This window comes from Carica papaya, chromosome 4 (assembly GCF_054855325.1).
Source record: "Carica papaya isolate Zhongbai chromosome 4, ASM5485532v1, whole genome shotgun sequence".
NCBI lineage: Eukaryota > Viridiplantae > Streptophyta > Magnoliopsida > Brassicales > Caricaceae > Carica > Carica papaya.
In genome coordinates, this window is record NC_142312.1 from 30335598 (window position 1) to 30359464 (window position 23867).

The window sequence follows — 23867 nt, forward strand, 5'->3', positions numbered from 1 at the left end:
AGGTGAAATTGGGGAGGTATTTATAGAGGAAGAAGATGGGCGGGGCACGTGTCGTAAGTTGGGATTGTGCCACGTGCAGATTCTGGAGTCTTTGAGTTGGCAGTACAGTGCCCAATTGAAATATTTGAATGGCTATTAATTTTGAATTAAATTAAATTAAATTAAATTAAATTAGATTAAATGAAGATTCTTGAAGCAGCTTTTCTTTATATACTACAAGATAAGTTTTCACACGTACAATAATTTTATTTCTTATTTAATTAAAAACAATTATTTATATTTAGATAACTACTGGAAATTAATTATTATAATTAAATATTTATTAATTTTAATTAAGAGCAAAAAATTTTTTTTTAAAAAAAAAAAGAAAAAAGAAATGTTTAATAGCCGTTGTTCACGCGTGGATGACAAGAACGACGTCGTGTACGGTCGACATAGGATGGACACGTGGCGAGAGGCGTGGAGAATTTTTGTTATGACGGCAAAGCGGGTGATAGAGAAATGTGCATGCACCCATAAGTAACGCAGTTTCGTGCCACGTTAGTGACTTTCGTTTTCTTTTTTTGTATTTTTCTTTAAATTATTTTATTATTTTTTTAAATTTTGGTACAACTTTTGATTAGGTTTCTTTCACTCAAGAACTTCTATGAAATTATGTGTTTTTTTTTTTTTTTGGTCGTATTGAGGAAGTGAAATGGGTATAAATTCCTTCTTTATTTTATATATATACATATGTACATATTTAATTTTTATGTATAAAAAAATTGGGATCGTAGACGTGGAGAAATCTTGTAGAAATTAGATGTGGAAATTTGGGTCTTGTTCGGTAGGTCAAAAAGGGCACGTAGATAACATTTGGTCACGTAGCGTATGTTGACAATATAGAATTATGTGTTTGTATTTTTAGTATACGTTCACATGTAACAATAGTGTAAGACCCTTTAGATATGAAGTTGTAAAAGTTGCAAAGTATCAAAACTCAAATCCCATTTATTTGTAGCATGTCTTTGTAAAAAGTAAAATTAAAGTAATAAATATATTGTATTAAAATATTAAATATATACAAGATTTGTAATTTTCAGTTCCTAATTTTATAAAAAAAAAAAAAATATATGCTTATCCGAATGTCATCTCTATGATTTAGAGATACTCTCATTAGACACTTATAATTGGAGAAAGTCAAAGGTCAATTGTCAAAAAAAGATACATGCATTATTAAATACATTATACCAAAAGCGTAAAGAAATAATAAAAAGGAAAAAAAATATATATATATAGATATATTGTACGATGGAGTTGTATCTACATGTCAACTGCAGACGTGAAGTTCATGGGAGTAAGTTGGATTTATGCCACGTGCAGATATGACGTGTTTGAGTTGGCGTTACCCAATTGAATATTTTTTTTTTTGAATTTTATCAAAAAGTAAAATCCACCTGTCCAAAAAAACTATTATTTATTAAATAAAAATAGAAAGAAATTTGAAGATTCTTCACCAACTTTTTCTTTATACTACAAGATAAGTTTTCTATCTTCGGCACGTGTGTTTGCACGTATACTTTTTTATTATATTTTTATTTTTATAGTTTCTTTGACTTTTCTATTATTAATAATTAGTGTTTTTCTTTTTTTTTTCTTTAATAAAAAAATTAACTAATATATCGAGGTGGGTAAGATTCACTTACTATTTTAATATATAAATTATTCGTTATGTTATAATTAAATTTTAAGAATTTTTTATTATAATTTAATTCTTAATATTTTATGTAAAATTATTTTAATTCCTTAATTTTTTTATCTAACTAATAATATTTTAATTAATTAATATATATATTTTTTAATTTTATCGATATTGTTAAAAAAATTAGTATTAATCTTAACGTAAAAATAACAAAAAAACATAATTATTTTTCTGACAACTAAGAACAATCTTTAATTGTTATTCCCATTGAATATATATATATATATATATTTTCAGATAATATTAAAGTTTCGGATAATCTTCACATCCCAAAACTCAAATCTTTTCATGGTTTAATTCAGCGTGAATAAGAGAGTAGTAATATGTATATTACTAAATATTTTACTCTTTTAAATTCACTAAGAGTCGTATTTTTTTACAAAAAAAAGTATTGTTGAAGTTTTTAATTTTATACAACAGATATATTAATAATTTTTTTATTTAATTTTAAATTACGATGATTTTTAAAAAGGAAAGTTTATGTGAACAAAACATGCAATCCTCTAATAGTATATACGTGATTAGTTATATTATTTCATGAGAGCACACGTTATCTCGTGGTCCTACATTATCTCAACCTTTCATCTTCATTTATGAACTAATTAATTTAAGATAAATTTGTTGCTTATATGATTTTGATTCGTTTATAATATAAGTGATAAGATTATATGATTTCGATAAATTTTATCTCTTAATTATTGTTGTTCTTACTCATTAATTATAATTTCAAAAGTGGATTATAATTGTGATTTTGAATTCTAATTGTTTCCTAAAATTAATTAATTTAACAAATGGAAGTCGACCACCCACATAAAAAAAAAATGTTAATTAAATCTTGGATTAGTATTAATGAAAATGAAATAAGGGGAAATTTATATAGACTTTGACAAAAAATGTGAATATATATATATATGTATATATAGAAATTATGACCTCTTTATTTCAATTCAATTCTTGAAATATCTTGACTTATAAATTCTAGTTTGTCCCAATTATTTTCAAAAATTAAAAAATTATTTTAGAATTAGAACCCATGTATGTATATGAACAGCCAAGCTAGCCAGCTATAGGTTCCTATACATATGCATGTATAGTGGAATTAGAAATTAGTATTCTTATACACACACACACACACACACACATATATATATATATATATATATTAGAAAATTGAATGATTTTGTTGTAAGGCTGCGTTGGATTGTTGAATTTTATTTCTGAATTTGAATTTTCAATACTAAAAATAAAGAAAAAAATGAGATAAATATTCTTCATAGGAACAGAGAAATTAGGTGTAATATTAATGGACCGACTTTAAATTTCAAAGTTTTTGTTTGTTATAATATGCTGTCTATCCCTCATTTTTTGACTTTGCAAAATATCTCTATGGTGCTTATCCATTCTTTCTGTCTGCATACCCACTAAGACGTACATACACACACACACACACACACACATACGTACATACACTTTCCAATTTTAAGTCAAGAAAAATATCATTAAAGCTAATGATATTATAATTTTGTTTTAGATACTTATATTATTTGTATTATATTTTTTTACATGCCGTCAATCACTCATTTATTTATATATAATATTATGTATAGGTAATATTTTTAAGCTTTGGTTAGTGAACTTTACCTACTCTACTTTGGATGCTCTTGACTTTACTACAGGTGTTGCTTGGATTCAAATAAAAGGCCTAACTTTAGGCATGATATTTAGTCTAATGCTTTTCAAATTGTCGAACTCTTTAGCATCCCCTTTGATACAAAACTAACAAGAGATTATGGGAATTGCGTAAACTATACCATGCAGAAAATAAAACTTAATCTTATCATCCCTTTTATCACTGGGTTCCTTCTTGTCATGCCTTAGGAGAGGAGTATTGAGTCATCTTTTAGTATGAACGACGTTCAGACTTACGCTATAGTTGCAATGAACTACATTTGTCATAAGAAGATGCCCATTTACCTAGTTTAACCATTTTTATTATCCTTAAAGATAAAAATTTCAAACCCATGGTCCATCGATGAAAACTAGATACCATGCATAGAAATGTGTTAGAAGCTTGAGAAATTAGAAAATTACTCTAGCAATTCGTCCAATCCACTTCCCCTATATAATTGGCAACCCTATAATCTCTATTCACTGTTTGGTCCTCTACAATGGCCCATTTATGCTATGTATTTAATCTTACATGCTCCTATATTAATTGTAAACTCCATCTCTTGAGGAAATATCTAAAGAGCTATTTAGGCTATTTCTTCCTCCTCTCCACCATTCCCTAGTTGTTGCTACCTTACTCTTTATCCCTGCAAATACATTATCATCTTCACTTGTTTTATCCATAGAATCATTATTTTCCCTTACTTCACCTTACATGCCTATGATCCCCATTGCTGACCCTCAACCTTCACTGTAGGTATCATTATTTATCCCTATCACTTGAGGCAATAAACAAGACGTGTATAAGGTGTATATGGGCTAAGTCCTGGATCATATCAATCTATTTGCTTTCCCAATCCCAAATCTATTGCAAAATAATCAATCACGATGTAAAGAATTTAGCACAACCAAAATTTTAACTTAAAACATCCCTTATATTAAACACAACCTTTTAGTTCCTGAACAACCTTACCCTGTAGACTGGCGATAGCAATGAGGCAAGTTCATGGTGTGTTTTACCAAATCCAAATCTGATTCGCCCCGCGACAAATAAACTCAAACCTTGATCGAAGTTGGGTGCATTTGATTTCGAATTACTTTTTAAACTTTCAAAAATGATTTAAGTACTTTACTTTTTTTTGTTAGAAAATGAAATAAAACTGAATATTTAAAAATAAATAAAAAATATCAGAGATTAACTTACAATAAAAAATTAAAAAATAATTTATAATAAGCACCAAATTTTATGAACTAATGTGGTAATTTGTCTTAAAAAGAGGCAAAAAGTCATAACAGCAAAAAGACTTTTTTGGATAGGTTTTGGTGGAAGGAAAGAAGAATAGGAAATTAGAATAAAAAATAAGACTAAAAGAGGGGGTTTTTGAGTTTAAAGAGAAAAAAGAAAGCTATTTTGCCAAGATTGGATATATTATTCTTACTCGTTTTTAATATTTTGTTCCTCGCACTACAATCTTTAAAATGAATGGTGTTGTCTAAAAACTTCTTCTTTATCAGTGAAACAGTCAGGAACTTGAAAGGAAGTAAATTATAAATTAAGTGCAGAAGCGAAATAATAACGTTAAAGTTTACATTGCTTACACAATAATTCAGACTACTCTATAGGGTTACGGGAATGACCATTCTAAAAGAACAACTAATGATCAAAGAAATAAATAAAAAGTAAACAAACTGAACGTTCTACTCGCAACCCTTTTGTGGATCGGAATATTGATCTTAGTCCTCTTGATCTAAAATGGTTAATTAAAGAGTGAACTACACTAGCCCAATAAGAATGTCACACTACTCATCGATACAGAAGAGAAGGTTGATAAAAATCATGAAAATAACTAATGGAACTCTTATTTAAAGTAAATTCATTTATCATAAGTAAAATCATTTATTGTACATTTACTATAACGAAAATTTCAAAACTAACCTATAGAGGTAATGACATAAACAATCTCATAATCTCATATACAATTAACCAGAACAATAATCTTTCTTTTTTATCTGTCTATTGGTATCCATGAGAGTTCATAGGGATGTCTTCACTATGCATGAACCTTTATCCCATATTTTTTATTAACCGACCATTTCCATACTCCGTCCAGTATGAGCGTCAAAAATATCATCTCTCAATACCCTGTCCGATATGAGGGTGAAACGGATCGTCCCTATACCCCATCCGGTATAAGTGACAAAGTACTAATCCTTCATACCCCGTCCCGTATGAGGTAAGATTCACGATAGGGTTTTCTATATACCCGGTCCGTTCACCATCTCCTAGAATATCCAGTAAGGCTACCATTCATTCACTCACTAAATCAAACAATTTTATGTTTACATTTAGGGATATCATCGTGCTCTGGTGACATCACCGCTGCCTCCTGCGGCAGTTTGCCTCCGCCAGTTTTGTATTTCTCCTTACGAGAAAACACATTAAGAAACCTCAGTTGACCGAAAAAACTCAAAAAATAGAGGCTTACCGGCAGTGGGATTTTCGTTTGATAGCTCCGTCGGCTCACCTTCATGGCTGGGTATTTTGTTTCGGTTAACCACAATGATGAAAAAATTGTACGAAACAAGAATCGAGAAAGACCTCATCGAAGGTGGTTTTTTATTTTTTTTGTGGTAGTGCCGCCGGTCTTTACCTGTAGTTTCTGCCTCATCCGTCGGTCATTTTTCTCCGATTTGGCTATAGGGATGTTCAAAATCGAATTTCAAGACAAAAGAAAATTGTTTACCTCTTTTGGCAGTTGGAGGTGGCTCCGGCACGGCGGCGGTCGGTTCCCTTCCTGACGACTAATTTTTCTTCTCCGGCGGAAGGTTTGACGGCTATAGTTAGGATTTAGTGTGAAATGGGGTATTTATATCCGTTTTCTTTTAATCTGGATCGTCCATCGCGTTTGATCTGTACCGTCCGATCGCGTTTAAATAGGAAGTGAATCTAGGCCGTTCATCGTGATTTGATATGAACTGTCCGATCGCGTTTAAATAGGAAGTGAATCTAGAGCGTTCATCGTGATTTGATCTAAATCGTACGATCGCATTTTAAAGGAGGAACGGATCCGGATCGTCCACACGCGCGTGAATAAATCTAGACTATTCGATCGCAGTCACGCGGATTGTCAGCGTGGCTTTCCGCATGGCACCGCACCAGCGTGCCTCGCCACGCAGCATGCTCTGGTCGGTCGGGGCTGCTGACTGAACGTCGTACGTGGCACATTTTTCATAAATTATGTTTTGACCTCCAAATTTTTAATTTTTCTTTGAAAAACACCATTAAAATCCAAATTTTTACCTCTTTTTTTCAAAAATTATTTTCAATTTCATCATCTACCTATTTTTTTTCTCTAAATTTTTATATCTAATAAAAATTCATAAATTAAAAAATAAATTTTCATACATTAATTTTAAATTTTTTAAAAATTAATTAAGAGCGTTACAGCGAGGTTTCTTTGAAACCCTATTTGGTTAGATCTCTCCGCCTTTTCGTGTCTATTTGTTAATTTCCATCTTTAGACAAAGAATCTATTTTTTAATTTATCAGTGTAAGTTTTTTTACTATATTAGATTTTGGTGTTCTATTATTGTGACGGATTTATTTTTTTCTTAATTTGGTTGATTAATATTATCTATTTTAAATTTGTTAAAACAAAAAAAAAAATAATAAGACAAAAATTTAGTAACTTAATCATAAGCCTCCTTTCACATGACAAAATGAACATAGGGAATGAATTGAATAAGACAATATGAAGGTGGCTACATTCATGTCCCCCTAATATTGCTATATGTGTCGGCATGATCCTCAAGATATATATGTATGAGGATATTATATACATTATTATATGTTACCCTTTCTAAATCTATATATATTATATTATATTATATTATATGTTAACCTTTCTAACCTATATTCAAAGCTAATTTTATTAGTTAAATATATTTATTATGGACAATATCATGTTGAATTAAGTTATAAATAAGCGTGTAATTCGTCCACATTAAAGGCCAAATATAACGAAGAAATTCTTCAGTCGGTCGGGTCATGCATGTGCTAATTTACTTTTCATTAATAGTTCATAGTATGCATGCTTGCACAGAGATATTATATATATATATATATACGCTTTTTTTGTTTTAGTTTGAAATTAAAAACCATTTGACAAATTCTTTGGTTCACAATTAAAGTAATTAATAAATTCAAACACGACACACAGATATTATATATATATATATATATATATATATATATCTATACACACACATGCACACAGTCTACTTTTTACTATAATTAGACCCAATGAAGAGGCGGCCTTGTTTTTCATATTACTGTTTTAATTATTTAATTTTAATAACTAAAGAATTACAGTCAAATACATGGCGCCAGCTTTTAATTATAATATTATATATATTATATATAAATATATATTATATTATATACATTAAAAAATAAACAGCTTATTTTTCTGATTTTTTTTAATGTGGGAAAATATTATCTTCCCTTGTGGCTGCTTTGAAAGACATAAATTCCGACCCCATGCAGATACATGAAAAACGTGACAAATTACGTTTATTTATTTATTGATAGATACATATACATATATGTATATGTTTAAGGTAAATTATAATGGGAGAAGAATAAAAACACACACACACACATATATATATATATAACTACAGTCTAAAAGTTTAAGTTAAGATTAAGTTACATGTTGGCTTAGAATTTTGAAAGAATATGAAAAGGGTTAAAATGGTATATGGAATGACTTCTGACTTTTATAAGTAAAGCCATGATATTTGTTGGTTTTTCTGAATGGTAGGTTTGCGAGGTGTATGTAGTTTTCTCTAAGCTCCATATTATTTTTGACTTATATATAAAGACAGAAACTAATATATAATTTTTTGTTTTTGTCTTCTCAAGTACATTTAGTTATTATTATTATTTTTAAAATATTTATCCAATTTTTTTAATAATTAAAAAGGTTAACTCAAAATTTAAATTTGTAACAGTCCGACCCCAAATGTCGGTGGGTACGAATACTTGCACACAACTGTATTATTTATACAACAGAACTACACATTAATATATATCTTTTTTCTATTTTAGAATTGTAAATTAATTTAGATATCTCATGTATCTGTAAATTAATTATTTTTTTTACAATCTTCTATTGAACTTGAACTTACTTTTAGTCTTATCTAATATGAAAGAAGATGAATTGAAGTGAGTTTCAAGAGTTCAGTAAAAAGTCTCGTTCAAAGAAAGAAGAGATCCAAGTAAAAAATAAAATATTATTTATTAATAATATCATTAAGAAGTAAAATTACATGGTTGTAATCACACGTTGAACGTCTAATTATTCAGACGAAACATGTCATGACTTCATTAAGTAAAAATAATCTCAATATTAAAATAACAAAATTTTTACCGAGAAAAATAATATTGTTAGTTGGAAAAAATCAGTCTCCAAAGATTTAATTTTTGTCAGATTAAGACTTTAAATTTAAGTAAAACAAAAAGAAATTACCTTTATTGATCTTATTCTTCTTTTTCTTCTTCCTTTTTCCTCTCCTTATTCTTCTTCTTCTTCTTCTTGGTGCCTTGGGCATTGGAGTATCGGGGCACTAATGAAGACAGAGGTGATGGATGTGGAGGGCCAGAGAATTAGGGAAGAAGAAGATGACAATCATGATGAGTTAGAAACAACTGCCATTTTCAAGAAAGCAAAATCGACCTGTAACGTTGAAGGTAATTATATAGCTACAACTCAAAATGTCGATATTTATAGTTTTGAATTAATCCCGATTAGACTCTTCATGCGATAAAATTGATCATGCTGTCACTTGATTTTTAAATCTTTAATTCACAACATACTTATATCTTTTCTGCATTAGAACCTGATCCGGAAACAATAATCTTCATTTTGATATGATAAAGATACGATGATATTTAAATATATGTGTACAATAGTTTGAAGATGTTTGATGCGGAACCCAAGGTCAATCAACGTGATCATAAATTCATATAATTTTATTTAAAGGCATTAAATGAATTGATCCTATAAAAATCCTTCATACTTAACCCGCTATCAAGAATGATAAAAATTAAGGTAACTGAAAATAAAATAAATAGAATGGAAAAATGCCACAGGATCGTACCTTAATAAGTAGATGCACTACTTACTTAACAAGATGGTAGAAGAACCTCATATTAATATTATAAGACGATCATCGCCGTTCAATAATAATATATTCAGAGTCTGAGAGCTATGCATACTCAATAAATCTGAACTCGTAACATGTAAATAAAACATAATATATTAACTAAACTAATATTTTATTAGTTAAATTTTTTGTAATTACATAATTGCTATGTATGTACCTTTAATTTTTTTTTATCCAAGATGAAACACTTCCACTTTGAAGTTTGTTCGCGGCCCGAGTTCGATCCTAATGACATACAACAAAAAAACATAATTTATTAAAATATCTCTTACGGGCTCTATTATTTCAGTGATGGGCTTTTTAGGCCCATTAATTATCCACCTTAAGGTCCAATGCGAACAGCTTTATCCAAGTTATACACAACACACAGATATATACACACACACATATATATATACACACATATATATACACACACATTTACGCACATACCCATTAGAATTTAAAAAGAAAAACATATATATCACCCTTCTACTAATGAACTTTTTATTCACTCACTGAAATCCTCCCAAGGCAATATAAGCCACAAGCCTATAACCCACAAGCATTAACAACAAAGCCAAAACAGATAAAACTTGATCCTCAATCCCAACTCTCTTAATCGCCTCAAACTCCCTAGCCAAACACGTCCCACCATTCCCACAAGGGTAAGTCTCATCCCACCCGTACTGCGATCCAATCAGCAGCTTATACGAATAATGACTTATTGAAACGTACTTTATCCATCCAATGAACCCAGGCACGTGCTGCACGTAAAACCCCCCTGCTAGCAGAAACGAAAGCATTATCACCGACCCTAGCGTCGTCGCCGACTTCTGGTCCATCACCATTGCCCCCAGCGCCAGCCCCAGCCCTTGCGCCACCAGCACGCTCAGCAGAAGAGTCAATAGGGTGAGGAAGAATCTTTCCGCCGTGGGATTCAAGCCAGCCATCCAGTAAACTATTGTCAGGAAGATGGTGGGAAGGACGAGTTCCATTGGGAGATCTCCCAAGACTCTCGCCATGAAATATGAGGATAGTCTGTACATGCCCGAAGATCTTTCTTTCTCGAGCATCATCCGTTCTTGGGGGAACGTAAAGATTGCTTGAAACAGAGGGAAGAATCCCCAGAATCCAGCTATGAAGAAAAGAAGTCCGATCTGCGAGATAGAATTAATTGATGCCAAGAAATTCAAATGCAAGTTGTTTTGTTTGAATTTTACCTGGTCTTGTAAGTGGGAGAGGTCGGATTGCCACCATAGAAGACCTGAAAGTAGAGAGACGACGAGAACTTGAGCGATCTTGAGGCCGGAGAATGAGTCGTGGCGGCGTTCTTTGACGCCTCGTCGTAGAAGAACGGAGAACTGTTGCCACCAGGTTGTTGACCACCGACTAAACTGCTTGTCGATTGATCGGTCGGACGGCGGATCGCGGATTTCTTGAAGCTCGGCTTTCAATTTATCGGCCAGATTGGTCTTGTATGCTTCAACTAGCGTCTGCTTCACTCTGGCTTGCTGCTCCTCGTGCGTTTCGCAAGAGGGTACACCTACGTCACTCATATCGTCATCATTAGTTGACTTGGAAAAGCTTTAATTTGACTTCAACACTCTCTTGGAATTAGCGAATAATCGTTCTGGAAAAATATTATTCTTTGGATTTGATTAAGATTAGGTATAATTTTGTAAATATAAATACAGTAAAAATATTCTGAAAAATAAACGAAAATAGTATAATAATTTTAGAAAATAATTTATGAGAAAAATATAATAGGGAGTTTAATTAAATTTAATAAGGGAGAAGTTGGCAGAAGATGCCATGTCGAGAGAGTAGAAAGAAAGGTGGCAGCAGTAGAGAAAAGGTCTGACTCTGTGTGTCAAACATATATTTCTTGCATGGGGAACCTGTTTCTCTCCATTTTAGATAAAAGGCTTCAAAGTTCCGAGACTCTCGATTAAATGAACCCATCTACCTCCACTAATTACATATATATATATGTATATATGTATATACAGAGATGCTTCTTCAGCAGAAACCCCAAAAGATGAGTTAATTCTAATTCTAATTCTAATACTGAGTTAAACTTTTCAACATTGAGTCTAATTCGTATACGAAAATTATGGTTAAAAAAAGAATTGAAGTTAGAAATAAAGATGAAAATAAATTAAAAAAAAAAAAAAGATAATGAAGCATACCGTTGGCAATATCGAGCAGAAAATCTGAAGGATTCATGGCGATGAGGGGGGCGTAGCCAACGCCTTTAAAGTAGTCCATGACAGCTTCTCCATCCCCAAAATACAAAGGGTTCCCTTCTGATAAAACCAACACCTTCTGAAACATATAAAACAGCCGACTCGACGGCTGGTGTATCGTCATCACCACAGTTCTTCCGCCTCTTGCAAGCTCCCACAGCGTCGACACGATCCTTTGCGCCGTCGTCGAGTCCAGACCCGACGTCGGCTCGTCCAGGAACAACAAGCTGGGGTTTATCAGCATTTCTTGTCCGATACTCACCCTTTTCCTCTCCCCTCCGCTCACTCCCCTTAAAAACGGGCCCCCGATTATGCTGTTCTCGCATTTGCTTAGACCCAATTGGCTTATGACTGCCTCTGCCTGAACAATTTTCTCCTGCTTTCCCAAGCTGTTTGGGAGCCGGAGCAAGGCGGTGAAGACGAGGGTTTCCGTCACCGTCAGGTGAGGGTAGAGAACATCGTCTTGGGTGACGAATCCTGTGTTTCGCTTCATTGCGTTTGAGAAAGGTTTCCCGTTGTACGTTATTTTCCCGGTGAGTTTTCCGCCGCAGGCGCCGAGACGGTCGCCGAGAGCTGTTAGGAGAGTGGTCTTGCCACTTCCGGATGGGCCCAGCATGGCCAGCATTTCCCCCGGCTGAACCACGCCGGTTATTCCCTTTAAGATGAGCTTTTCTTGGGTTTCTTTCCGATTTCGGTTCCACCATACAGAACCTTTCTTGGGTTTGATTTTGTATTCAACATCCTCAAACTGTTATTGTACACATATATAAATACACATATATCTAAATGTCATCGTATCTTTACCATATGATAATGAAATTACGGTTTCCGGGTCAGATTCCAATGCAGAAAAGATAAAGATTTGTGTAAATTAAAGATTTGAAAATCCAGTGACGCACAACCAGTTTTATCGCATGAAGAATCTAATCGGGATTAATTCAAAACTATAAACATCGACATTTTGGGTTGTAACTAAACAATTACCTTCAACGTCACAGGTCGATTTGCTTTCTTGAAAATGGCGGCTGTTTCTAACTCATCGTGATTTTCATCTTCTTCTCCCCTAATTCTCTGGACTTCCACGTCCATCGCCTCTGACTCCGTTGATACCCCACAACTCTATAGCCCAAGAAACCAAGAAGAAGAAAAAGAAGAAGAAGACGAAGGAAATAACATATAAAGATTGAGAATGAAAGGGGGAAGATGAGTAGAACTGATTTCTCTTCATCTGCATGTATGCATATACATATATGTAAACATATACATATATATAACTAAAATAAAGAAAGGGAATACGGACAAATTGGTTAGGGTTCATGGGAGAGAGAGGAGATATTGGGTCTGGTCAGGTGCGATTGGTCAGGAGTGAGAGAGCCATTCGCGGCTCTTTGAATTGGCTGGCAGCTGTATATATATTTGCCTTGTTTCCACTTCCAAAGCTTCTCAATTTCTCTTTCTGTTTAATTATATATATAATTAGGGCACTAAAAATTGCTAATTAAATAAAAATTTGAGTTTCTAGAAGTTTTTAAACCGTTTGCAAATTGCGCAAAAGAATTTGAAGCCTAATATTTATTATTACGACCGCTTCATAATAATTAATTTCCTTATTCTATAAATAATATTAATTAAATATACATTTATTTATTTTATTTAGATGAAAAATATTTTATTTTTATTTAATTTTTTATTATAGTTATTTATTATATAAAATTAATTACACTTTATATAGCTAATGTATAATTTAAATAATTTCACTTGTATAACTATAAATTTTATGTTAGCTTTATAATTTTAGATCAAACATATCTTATTTTTATTAATAAAAATATAATTACAAAACCTTATAACATATTTGTATAGGGTGGGAACTGAGTTATGGGCCGAGATGGGTTGAGTCAACCATGATGTTAGCTTGGGATTATTGATGGGTCCAGCCCAAGAAATTATTTTCTATAGATTATGCGTAAATATTAATAGTTGATGCTTAATGAAACAATTTCAAAAAAGATATATATGTGTGTGTATGTATGAAGTAATTTGTGTAAGCAATTTAATCTAGTGTTATTTGATTTTTTTAAGTTAATAAGAAGATGAATTTAATTACGGTAATATTAGTAAATACACTTTTTTACCACAATTTGTTTGTTAAATTTTACTTTATGTATTGGACATGAGACATTTTAGTTTTAACTCAAAACTTGCACTGCCTAAACTGCATGACACTTTTTACCAATCCATTTTGGACTTGAGTCGGTTTTCGAATTTTTATTTCGTAGTTGGATCAGGTTTGAGTTTTATAAAACTCATTTAAAACTTGACTCGATTTCATTCGTACTTCACTCTCATAACTACAATCTTTATTAATAATTCTACCAATCACGGCCCTAAAAGACAAATTAAAACTAAGAAAAGAACTATCAAAACTAAGACCCAATTGCTCTCTTTCCTTCCAACCAAAGATCTTATTGTTGACACTAAATATTAGCGACGTTGACATAAATTATTGACATTAAAGAAAGTTTTTATCTCTCGAGATTTAGCTTTCATGAATAAATAACTTCTTTTATGATGCATGTCCTCAATATATCTATGCAAATCCTTTTCCATATTTTGTTATGCCTTTATATGTAGTTGTTTCTAAATTATGTGATAATTTTATTTCTTCCACTCTTGTTGCTAACAATAATATTTCAAGTCTTGAACAATAATCCATATGTTTTAAGGTTATTCAAGTGGTCTCCAATTCAGATTAAGTGGTTTGAAGATCTTTAGAAGTAAGAAGACATCTTTCTTATCGACTGGAGTTTCATTATAATCTTTCTAAATATGTCATTTGATCTGATTATATTGAGCATCCTTTATCTCGATATATATCTAATGATTGCTTGTCCCTTGTACATGAGACATTTCTTGTCTATGTTTTTTTACAAGTTAAGCCACAATTTTGTCATTAGGTTATGATTTATGATCACAAGAGAAAGGTCATACGGGGAAAGTTACTCGCTATGGGAAAGAACAACACTTGACATAGTAGAGTTATCGTGAAATACGCATTCGATTGGTTGTCGATGGGTTTACAAAATAAAATATAACTTAGATGGATCTATCAAAAGATATAAAACTCGATTAGTAGCTAAAGGCTATACCCAAGAAGAGATAGTAGACTTTGTGGAACCTTTTCTCTTGTTGCTAAATTAGTCACTGTTAAGCTCATTTTAACTCTTACAACCTCTCAACAGCAGCATCTTGCACAATTAAACATCAATAATACATTCTTAAATCATGATTTTTCGAGGAAGTTTACATGAATCTTCCAATGGGATATCAAAAGACACGGGGGGAGTTATCCTGGCCAGGTGTTAAATTAGTTTGTAAGTTTCAAAAATCATTTTATGGTTTTAAGCAAGCTTCAAGATAATGAAATTCTAAATTCGATCAGGCTCTTCTTTTGGCTTTCAACAATCAAAATCAGATTACTCATCATCCACTAATTGTATTAATACTTCTTTTTAGATGCATTAATTTATTTAAGACATCGTCATTGCTAACTATTCTTTAGATTTTATCAAAAGCTTGAAATAATTCCTTCATACACAATTTCATTTGAAAAATCTTCGGCAACTTAACTAATTTTTGGCCTTTGAGATCATAAGATCCAACAAGAGTATCAATTTGTCTAAAAAACATTACACATTTGAGTTATTAAATAATATTATTTTTTTGGCATCTAAACCATCCAATCTCTTTATGGATCCAAAACGTTCATTAATACTAATGATGTTCCACTTCTACACATAATGTGGAGCCCATGATATAATAGTCCAAACTCTCATCTAGAGTCCTGACCGTACACCCATAATATTATGATGAAATAATTAATAAAAATACTTCGTGCAACATATAATATCCGGACCCTAAATAAAATAAAAAATGATATGTAAATAAATAATCAAATTAGGATTATGTAAATAAATAATCAAATTAGGATTTAGGGTCTAAATGAAAGAAATATTAAAAATTAGGAGTTTTTATTTATTTTACGGATCTAAATAAAAATAGGTAAGAAAAAAGGGAGTAAAAGCATAAATAAATAGAAATGGAAGGGGGCAAAAGAAATCAGGAGATGGACGGTCCTAATTGAATTGTCCGAGGGATCCAACTGATGAGATTCTATTCAGATTAAAGAGACCAGATCGAGACTTGCAAGATCCAACGGCCTAGTACGACAGGTATATAAGGAAAAATTTAAGGTTTCTTCTTCATTTTGAGAGGAAAAGCCAAAAATGAGAGAAGAAAGGAAAGAACTGTTCGAGTGAGAGAGAGGACACCAGAAAAGAGGAAAGGAGAGAAGGAGGGTGCGTAGCCGAGCGGGAGAATCAGGGGAAGAGCAGAGAACGACCGCTGCAAGGAAAAAAAAAGAGAGAGTAGCGGAGTTGGGACTGTCGTCCAATAGGAGCCCAAAGGGAAGGGGAAGGAAGGAAAATTGGGTCGATGAGCACCGGGTGACGATGGAAATCGAAGCAAATAAGGTAAGTTCGTATATTTCATCTTTTCATCTCTATTTTCCTTCAATCCCTTTTCCTATTTCGTATGTAGGTGTGAAATCTATCGTTTAAACGTCGAAGCAAACAAGGGGAGTCGCCAAGAACTGAGAAGACCATCCTGAGTTGAACCTGAGGCTGAATCGCACCACGACAGCCTAGGTAAACTTTTTTATGACTGTTTTAGTTATACGGCAACGGGATGGGCAATCGACCTCGACTAGCCACTCGCTTACTAGGGAACCAAGGAGCTTTTCCTCGGGTACAAAACCCGATACCCCCAAGTATGGAATCGAGGACTGTAAGGGAGCAAATTTCTCACCCTTACATCTTGTCGGGTTGTCACTAGAATCCATAATTTCGGTCGAATTTAAATTGCATTAATTAATATGTGTTGTGTGTGTGTACCACGAAACAGGACGTTCGAGCATATCTAGGAAGACTCAAGTAGATCTGGAAAGGCCATTGTGCAAAGTAGTTGTAAGTATTTTTTATTCTGAACATAGATTAGGATTTTGAATTTATGCAAGCATATTATTGATTTTATGTGTGTTTTAAACATAAAACAAATACTGACTTGATTTTTTGACGAAGAACAGAACTCGGACCTATGACAAATGAACCCTAACCTGTTTGAAATTTATGAGGGGATGGAGACCAGAAAATCAAGGACTGAGGAATACTTGAACTGATGATAAGGAATAAAATTTAAATTTAAAAGAAATCACCAATTAAGTGGAAGGTTGAGAAAAAAAAAAGAAAATAATGTAAGAAAATGAATAAAAATAGAAGGAAAATAATTATAATTATGAAAGGATTAATTTAAATAAAATTTAAGAGAAAAATAAAATAAGAGGGAAGTAAATAAGAATTTGGAAATGAGAGGATGTGCGTGAATAGGGTGTGGACCCTAGATACCTTCTCGTTTAGTCTGAATCGAGGAGGGGAATATATGTGTGTGTGGCTGAAGTTCAGCGGGTATGGTGAAACTGCACATAGATAGAGTTTGAAACTTAATCCAGACGTAGATAGGTATTTGTAAATGTGGGTCACCTAGCAAACGTAACTGCTGTGGCCATTGTGAGATTTTGTGTGTGTGTTATCCATGCGATGAGAGGATCCATTTCGTCTTTCCTCAATAACGACATAAATGACATTACACGATGAAACTTTAGATATGATCTTTCGAGTGTATATATGATCTTTCAAGTGTATATGGTTATACTTCAAAGTTATAAATGATATCCGAGAGTATATATATTCTTTTGAGTGTATGTAGTTATATTTCGAGGTTGTAAATGATATTCGAGAAAAATTTAGAAATCTAACCAGAAACATGTGAAACTAGAATGTTCAAAATAATTGTATTTAATAAGTGAATTCTGGTTTAGAAAATGATAGAAATTACAAATAAATTTTGCATTGAAAACATTATTGCTGCATTTGTCTCATATTATGTATTTTTGTATGAGATCTTATATGGGTTTGGAAGAACGAAAATACCTATTGGGTTGGTAAAACTCATTAAATCTTACCATGATATTTTTCAGAGGAGAAAGAATAGTTAGAATCGTTGCCAGACGAGTAGAACTTGTGAAAGAGTTTCTGTTCATGTATATTTTGTGCATATTCAAGAAATTTTCATTTTGTTTTGATAAATTTTAAATTTTGACCTCATATTTTATATATATAACTATTATATATATCACATGTGATGTTAAATTGTATGTTAAATTTTTGAAGCTATGCATATGTATATTTTGTAGGCCCATTGTATGAAAATGACATGAGTAGGAATTGCACCTCATACCAAGTTTGGAGTGTTACAGGTGATATCAGAGCCCATGTTCCTAGAATCATCCCTTGTGCATGAGGTTTTAGAGTTTAAATATGATTTCTTATAATTTTTGGGATATTGAGGAGCAGAAAACGTTATGTTGGAATGTTCTAATCCATTCTTTTCTGGATGTAGGGTTGTAAAATGATATGTGTACGACCTCCACCGAACAACATCCCAATTATATGTCCTTCTAGGAACATACTAATTGGTCGTACCACATGGTAGAGGAGCTTGTCAATCAGCCTAGGGAAGGGATACCTGGTCCTCCCCTAGTATTGGCTCCGCATAATCCAAAATCACCCATTATAGATTCAGATTGTTATAGGAGATTTATGAGACTTAATCCTCTTACCTTTGCTAGTACCAAGAATTTTATTGAAGCTGAAGGATGGTTAAAGGTAGTTGAAAAGGCATTCTGAGTTTTGGGGGTGACTACTGAGCAAAAAGTGATTCTTGCTACATACCTACTTATTGGTGAAACTGACTATTGGTGAGAATTTAGACAGACCACTTTACCTGCTCCCATCACCTGTGAAAGGTTTCTGGGTTGTTCAACACTGAATATTTTCCTGACACTCTGTACCTCGGATAAGGCCGACTCCAATTTTGGTTCACAAGATAAAAGGCCTAGAATGACAACAGAAATATCTCCTAGACCACCATCAACACTCGGTAAGGCACCAACCTGCCGTACTTGCAGGAAGAATCATGGTAATCAGTCGTGCCATTGTGTTACTCGATTATGTTTCAAATGTGGTAGCCAACAAGATATGATTTGCAACTGCCCACTTATGAAGGAACATACGGAAGCTCCAAAACGGGGATGAGTGTATACCCTTACTGCATCAGATGCTAAAGTAAATCCAAACGTCGTCTAGGGTACATATCTTGTCTCTAAAAACTTAGTTAGGACACTAATAGATCTTGGTTCCACACTTATTCATGTCACACACTTTTGCACCACGATTGGGTGTTACACCTATTTATTTGAAGCATATTTTAATGATATCTACGTTAGGCATGAATGTATTACTTTATGATGTTATATATAAAAATTGTACAATAGAGATAGCTTGGAGAGAACTAAAGATAGACTTGATACTTTTAGATGTAAGAGATTTTGATATAATTATAGGAATGGATTGGCTAGCAATTTACTATGCGACTCTAGATTGTCGTAATAAGAAAGTTGTATTTAATATTACTAATGAAGAAACTTTTATTTTGTGATAGAATGGTGTTATTAATAGTATATTATTATTTAAGTTATACAACTTAAAAAACCTAACGTGTGAAGGTTGACGTGGTAGGTAATAAAAATAAGGAGATTGATTTTTATAATGTGTTGGTAGTTCAAGAATATCTATATTGATCTACAACCAGACACTCAACCTATTTTTATTACTCCTTATAGACTACAAAGAGTTGAAATTGAAGAGTTAAAGAAACAATTAACAAAACTCCAAGAAAAAGGATTTATCCACCCTAGTGTTTCTCCTTGGGGCGCTCCTGTGACGTTAGCTAAGAAGAAAGATAGAACCAAACGAATTTGTATTAATTATAGAGAACTCAATCGGGTCACTATCAAGAATAAATATCTTTTACCTAGGATTGATGATCTTTTTTATCAATTATAAAGGGCCTAAGTCTTTTCCAAAATTGATTTACGATCTAATTACCATCAGATGAAAATTAAACCTAAAAATATTTCAAAGACTGTTTTTAGAACCATAAATGACCATTACGAGGTCTTAGTCTTACCTTTTGGATTGACAAATGTCCCGACAGTATTTATGGATATGATGAATCAAATATTTGAGTCTTGCCTAGATCAATTTGTTATTGTATTTATTGATGATATCTTGATTTATTCAAAGAGTCAAGAAGAATATATAGAACACTTGAGATGGGATCTAAAAATCCTTAAGAAAGAGAAGCTATATGCAAAATAGAGCAAATATACAGTTTGGCTTGAGTAGGTTACCTTTTTAGGTCACGAGATTTTCAAGGACGAAATATATGTTGATTCGAAAAAAATTGAGCTTATTATGGGATTGGAACGTCCCACAACTGTAAAAGGTGATCGTAAATTTCTAGTTATGGCTGGGTACTACCACTGATTTATGAAGAGATTTTTTAAAAATGCAACCCCTCTTACCCGACTTACTAAGAAAAATACTAAGTTTGAATGGACTACAAACTGTGAGAATAGTTTTAATGAATTTAAAAATCGATTTGTGACAGCTCCAGTATTAGCTCTGCCAAGTGGATCAGAGGGTTATGCAGTGTACACTAACATATCATATCAGGGTTTAAGATGTGTTTTAATGCAACATCGTAGAGTCATTGTCTATGGGTCAAGACAACTGAAGAACCATGAACGAAATTACCAGACTCATGACTCGAAATTAGTTGCAATTGTGTATGCTCTTAAGATCTAGCATCAATATCTATACAGAAATACATTTGAGATTTATACTAACCACAAGAGTTGTAAATATCTCTTCACGCAGAGAGAACTGAACATGCACCAACGTAGATGAATAATCCTTCTTAAAGACTACGATTGCAAGATATCTTATCATTCAGGAAAAAGAAATGTGGTGGCTGATGCATTGAGTCGCATGGCCTATGGTATGGAAGACTAACTCTACTATAAGGACTCTACTAAAATTGTAACTTGATTCAAAAAGTTAAAAATGCTCAAGAAGCTGACTCTACTATAGGGACCTTGAGGAAAGAGACCGAACAGGGTTTAAGACTGGCTTCAGAGTTCATGATGATGGGTTGCTTCGATTCAGAGGAAGACTGTGCATTCCTGATGATCCGCACTTAAAGAGACTCATCTTAGAGGAAGCACATAATTATAGATTTACCATATACTCAGGCATCACAAGATGTATCAGAATTTATGACCTCGATATTGGTGGAATGGAATGAAAAAATAAATTTTTGAATTTGTTAATAAATGTCTCACCTGTCAAAAGATCAAGGCTGAACATCATAAGCTACGGGGTTTACTTCAACCTTTACCAATCTCAGAATGGAAGTTGGAACATATCACTATGGACTTTGTGATGGGTTTGCCTAGAACCAAGTTGAACCATGATACTATTTGAATGATAGTGGACAGATTAACGAAGCTACAGACCCTTTAGACAAACTTGTCAGGCTATATATTAAGAAAGTGATTAGATTTCATGGTATTTCGGTGTCAGTAGTTTCAGATTAAGATGCTCGTTTCTCCTCTAGATTTTGGACTTCAATAGTATTCATAATTTTTAATAAAAATTTAAATATTATTTAGTCAAATTTTTATTTATTTATATTTTTAGTTCTTTCACAACTCAAACTGATATGTTAACGAATTTCACGCTTAAAATCAGCAACTAATTATTCATATTATAAAAAATTACAGTATCTTAATTAATAATTTAGATAATTTTTATTAACAGTATTACGAAAAACTATGGTAAATGTATTATTTTAATATAAAAGGCACATGACTAATTATCTTTTTAAAAAAATTAATCTCAATGTACAAAAAAAGCTAAGTGGGAGTTGGGAGCAGAACATTGAGTCGGAGCCTCGTACATAACAAAGTGTGTAACTTCATCAAGGTCTTTCAAAGCGGGAGAAGGAGTGAGCGAAGTCGTGGGTCTCATTTGTAATATGGAAATGTAATTTATTTAGCTCTATGCTTGATGTATAAATCTAACCCACCAATGATAGAATTTTTTTATTTATAGAAGATATAAATTTTCTTTGCCTTAACATCCACACCTGAAATAGTAGGTTGTGCATTTTTTTCTCGCGTAACATAATGTCAAGGGATCATATCTCATACTTAAAGCGATTGTTTAGCACAAGTAGGAGTATACAATTCCTCTGAGATATCAATAAAATGTTCTCTTGCCACTAAGAAGAATGGAATGAAAAGATATAAACATACGAATAAGCTGAATCTACATTAGTAGGAAATTTATAATCCCAATTAGAGAATGAGCTCTTTCATTCATTGAAGGAAAAGTCTCGTTCAAAGAAAGAAGAGATCCAAGTAAAAAATAAATATTATTTATTAATAATATCATTAAAAAGTAAAATTACTTCGTTGTAATCACACGCTGAACGTCTAATTATTCAGACGAAACATGTCATAAGTTTATTAAGCAAAAAATAATCTCAATATTAAAATAAAAATAAAAATAAAAGTTAACTTTTCAAATAGTGATATGATAAAATTATAATATCTAATTCAGATAAACTCCAAAGTAATAGTGTAAGATTTTTCAAAGAAAAATGTAACATATAAATAAATAATCAAATTGAAAAGTAAAATTTTTATTGAGAAAAATAATATTGTTAGTTGGAAAAAATCAGTCTCCTAAGATTTAATTTTTATCAAATTAAGGCTTTAAATTGAAGTAAAACAAAAAGAAATCAACTTTATTGATCTTTTTCTTCTTTTTCTTTTTCTTCTTCTTCTTCTTCTTCTTTTTTCCTCTCCTTCTTCTTCTTCTTCTTCTTCTTGGTGCCTTGGGCATTGAAGTAGCGGGGCACTAATGAAGACAGAGGTGATGGATGTGGAGGGCCAGAGAATTAGGGAAGAAGAAGATGACAATCATGATGAGTTAGAAACAACCGCCATTTTCAAGAAAGCAAAATCAACCTGTAACGTTGAAGGTAATTATATAGCTACAACTCAAAATGTCGATATTTATAGTTTTGAATTAATCTCAATTAGACTCTTCATGCGATAAAATTGATCATGCTGTCACTTGATTTTTAAATCTTTAATTCACAACATACTTATATCTTTTCTGCATTAGAACCTGATCCGGAAACAATAATCTTCATTTTGATATGATAAAGATACGATGATATTTAAATATATGTGTACAATAGTTTGAAGATGTTTGATGCGGAATCCAAAGTCAATCAACGTGATCATAAATTCATATAATTTTATTTAAAGGCATTAAATGAATTGATCCTATAAAAATCCTTCATACTTAACCCGCTATCAAGAATGATAAAAATTAAGGTAACTGAAAATAAAATAAATAGAATGGAAAAATGCCACAGGATCGTACCTTAATAAGTAGATGCACTACTTACTTAACAAGATGGTAGAAGAACCTCATATTAATATTATAAGACGATCATCGCCGTTCAATAATAATATATTCAGAGTCGAGAACTCCGCATACTCAATGAATGTGAACTCGTAACATGTAAATAAAACATAATATATTAACTAAACTGATATTTTATTGGTTAAATTTTTTGTAATTACATAATTGCTATGTATGTACCTTTTATTTTTTTTCTCCAAGATGAAACACTTCCACTTTGAAGTTTGTTCGCGGCCCGAGTTCGATCCTAATGATATACAACAAAAAAACATAATTTATTAAAATATCTCTTACGGGCTCTATTATTTCAGTGATGGGCTTTTTAGGCCCATTAATTATCCACCTTAAGGTCCAATGCGAACAGCTTTATCCAAGTTATACACAACACACAGATATATACACACACACACATATATATATAAATATATATATACACACACATTTACGCACATACCCATTAGAATTTAAAAAGAAAAACATATA

General features: G+C 32.2%; 1 protein-coding gene across 2 annotated transcripts; it reads right to left on the reverse strand.

Moving 5' to 3' along the window:
- Window positions 1-10098: 10098 nt before the first annotated feature.
- On the reverse strand, window positions 10099-13252 carry LOC148266546 (ABC transporter G family member 9-like). 2 transcript variants are annotated; one of them, XM_088218899.1, is made up of 4 exons: window positions 12850-13251; window positions 11809-12613; window positions 10840-11162; window positions 10099-10776 (listed from the first exon to the last, which is right to left on the reverse strand). In XM_088218899.1, exons 1-4 carry the CDS (start codon window positions 12952-12954, stop codon window positions 10132-10134), a joined length of 1878 nt encoding a protein of 625 aa, XP_088075025.1. In that variant the 5' UTR covers window positions 12955-13251; the 3' UTR covers window positions 10099-10131. The 2 variants fall into 2 exon arrangements, with proteins under 2 accessions (XP_088075025.1, XP_088075024.1); XM_088218898.1 differs by having other exon boundaries at window positions 10099-11162; window positions 12850-13252.
- Window positions 13253-23867: the final 10615 nt, after the last annotated feature.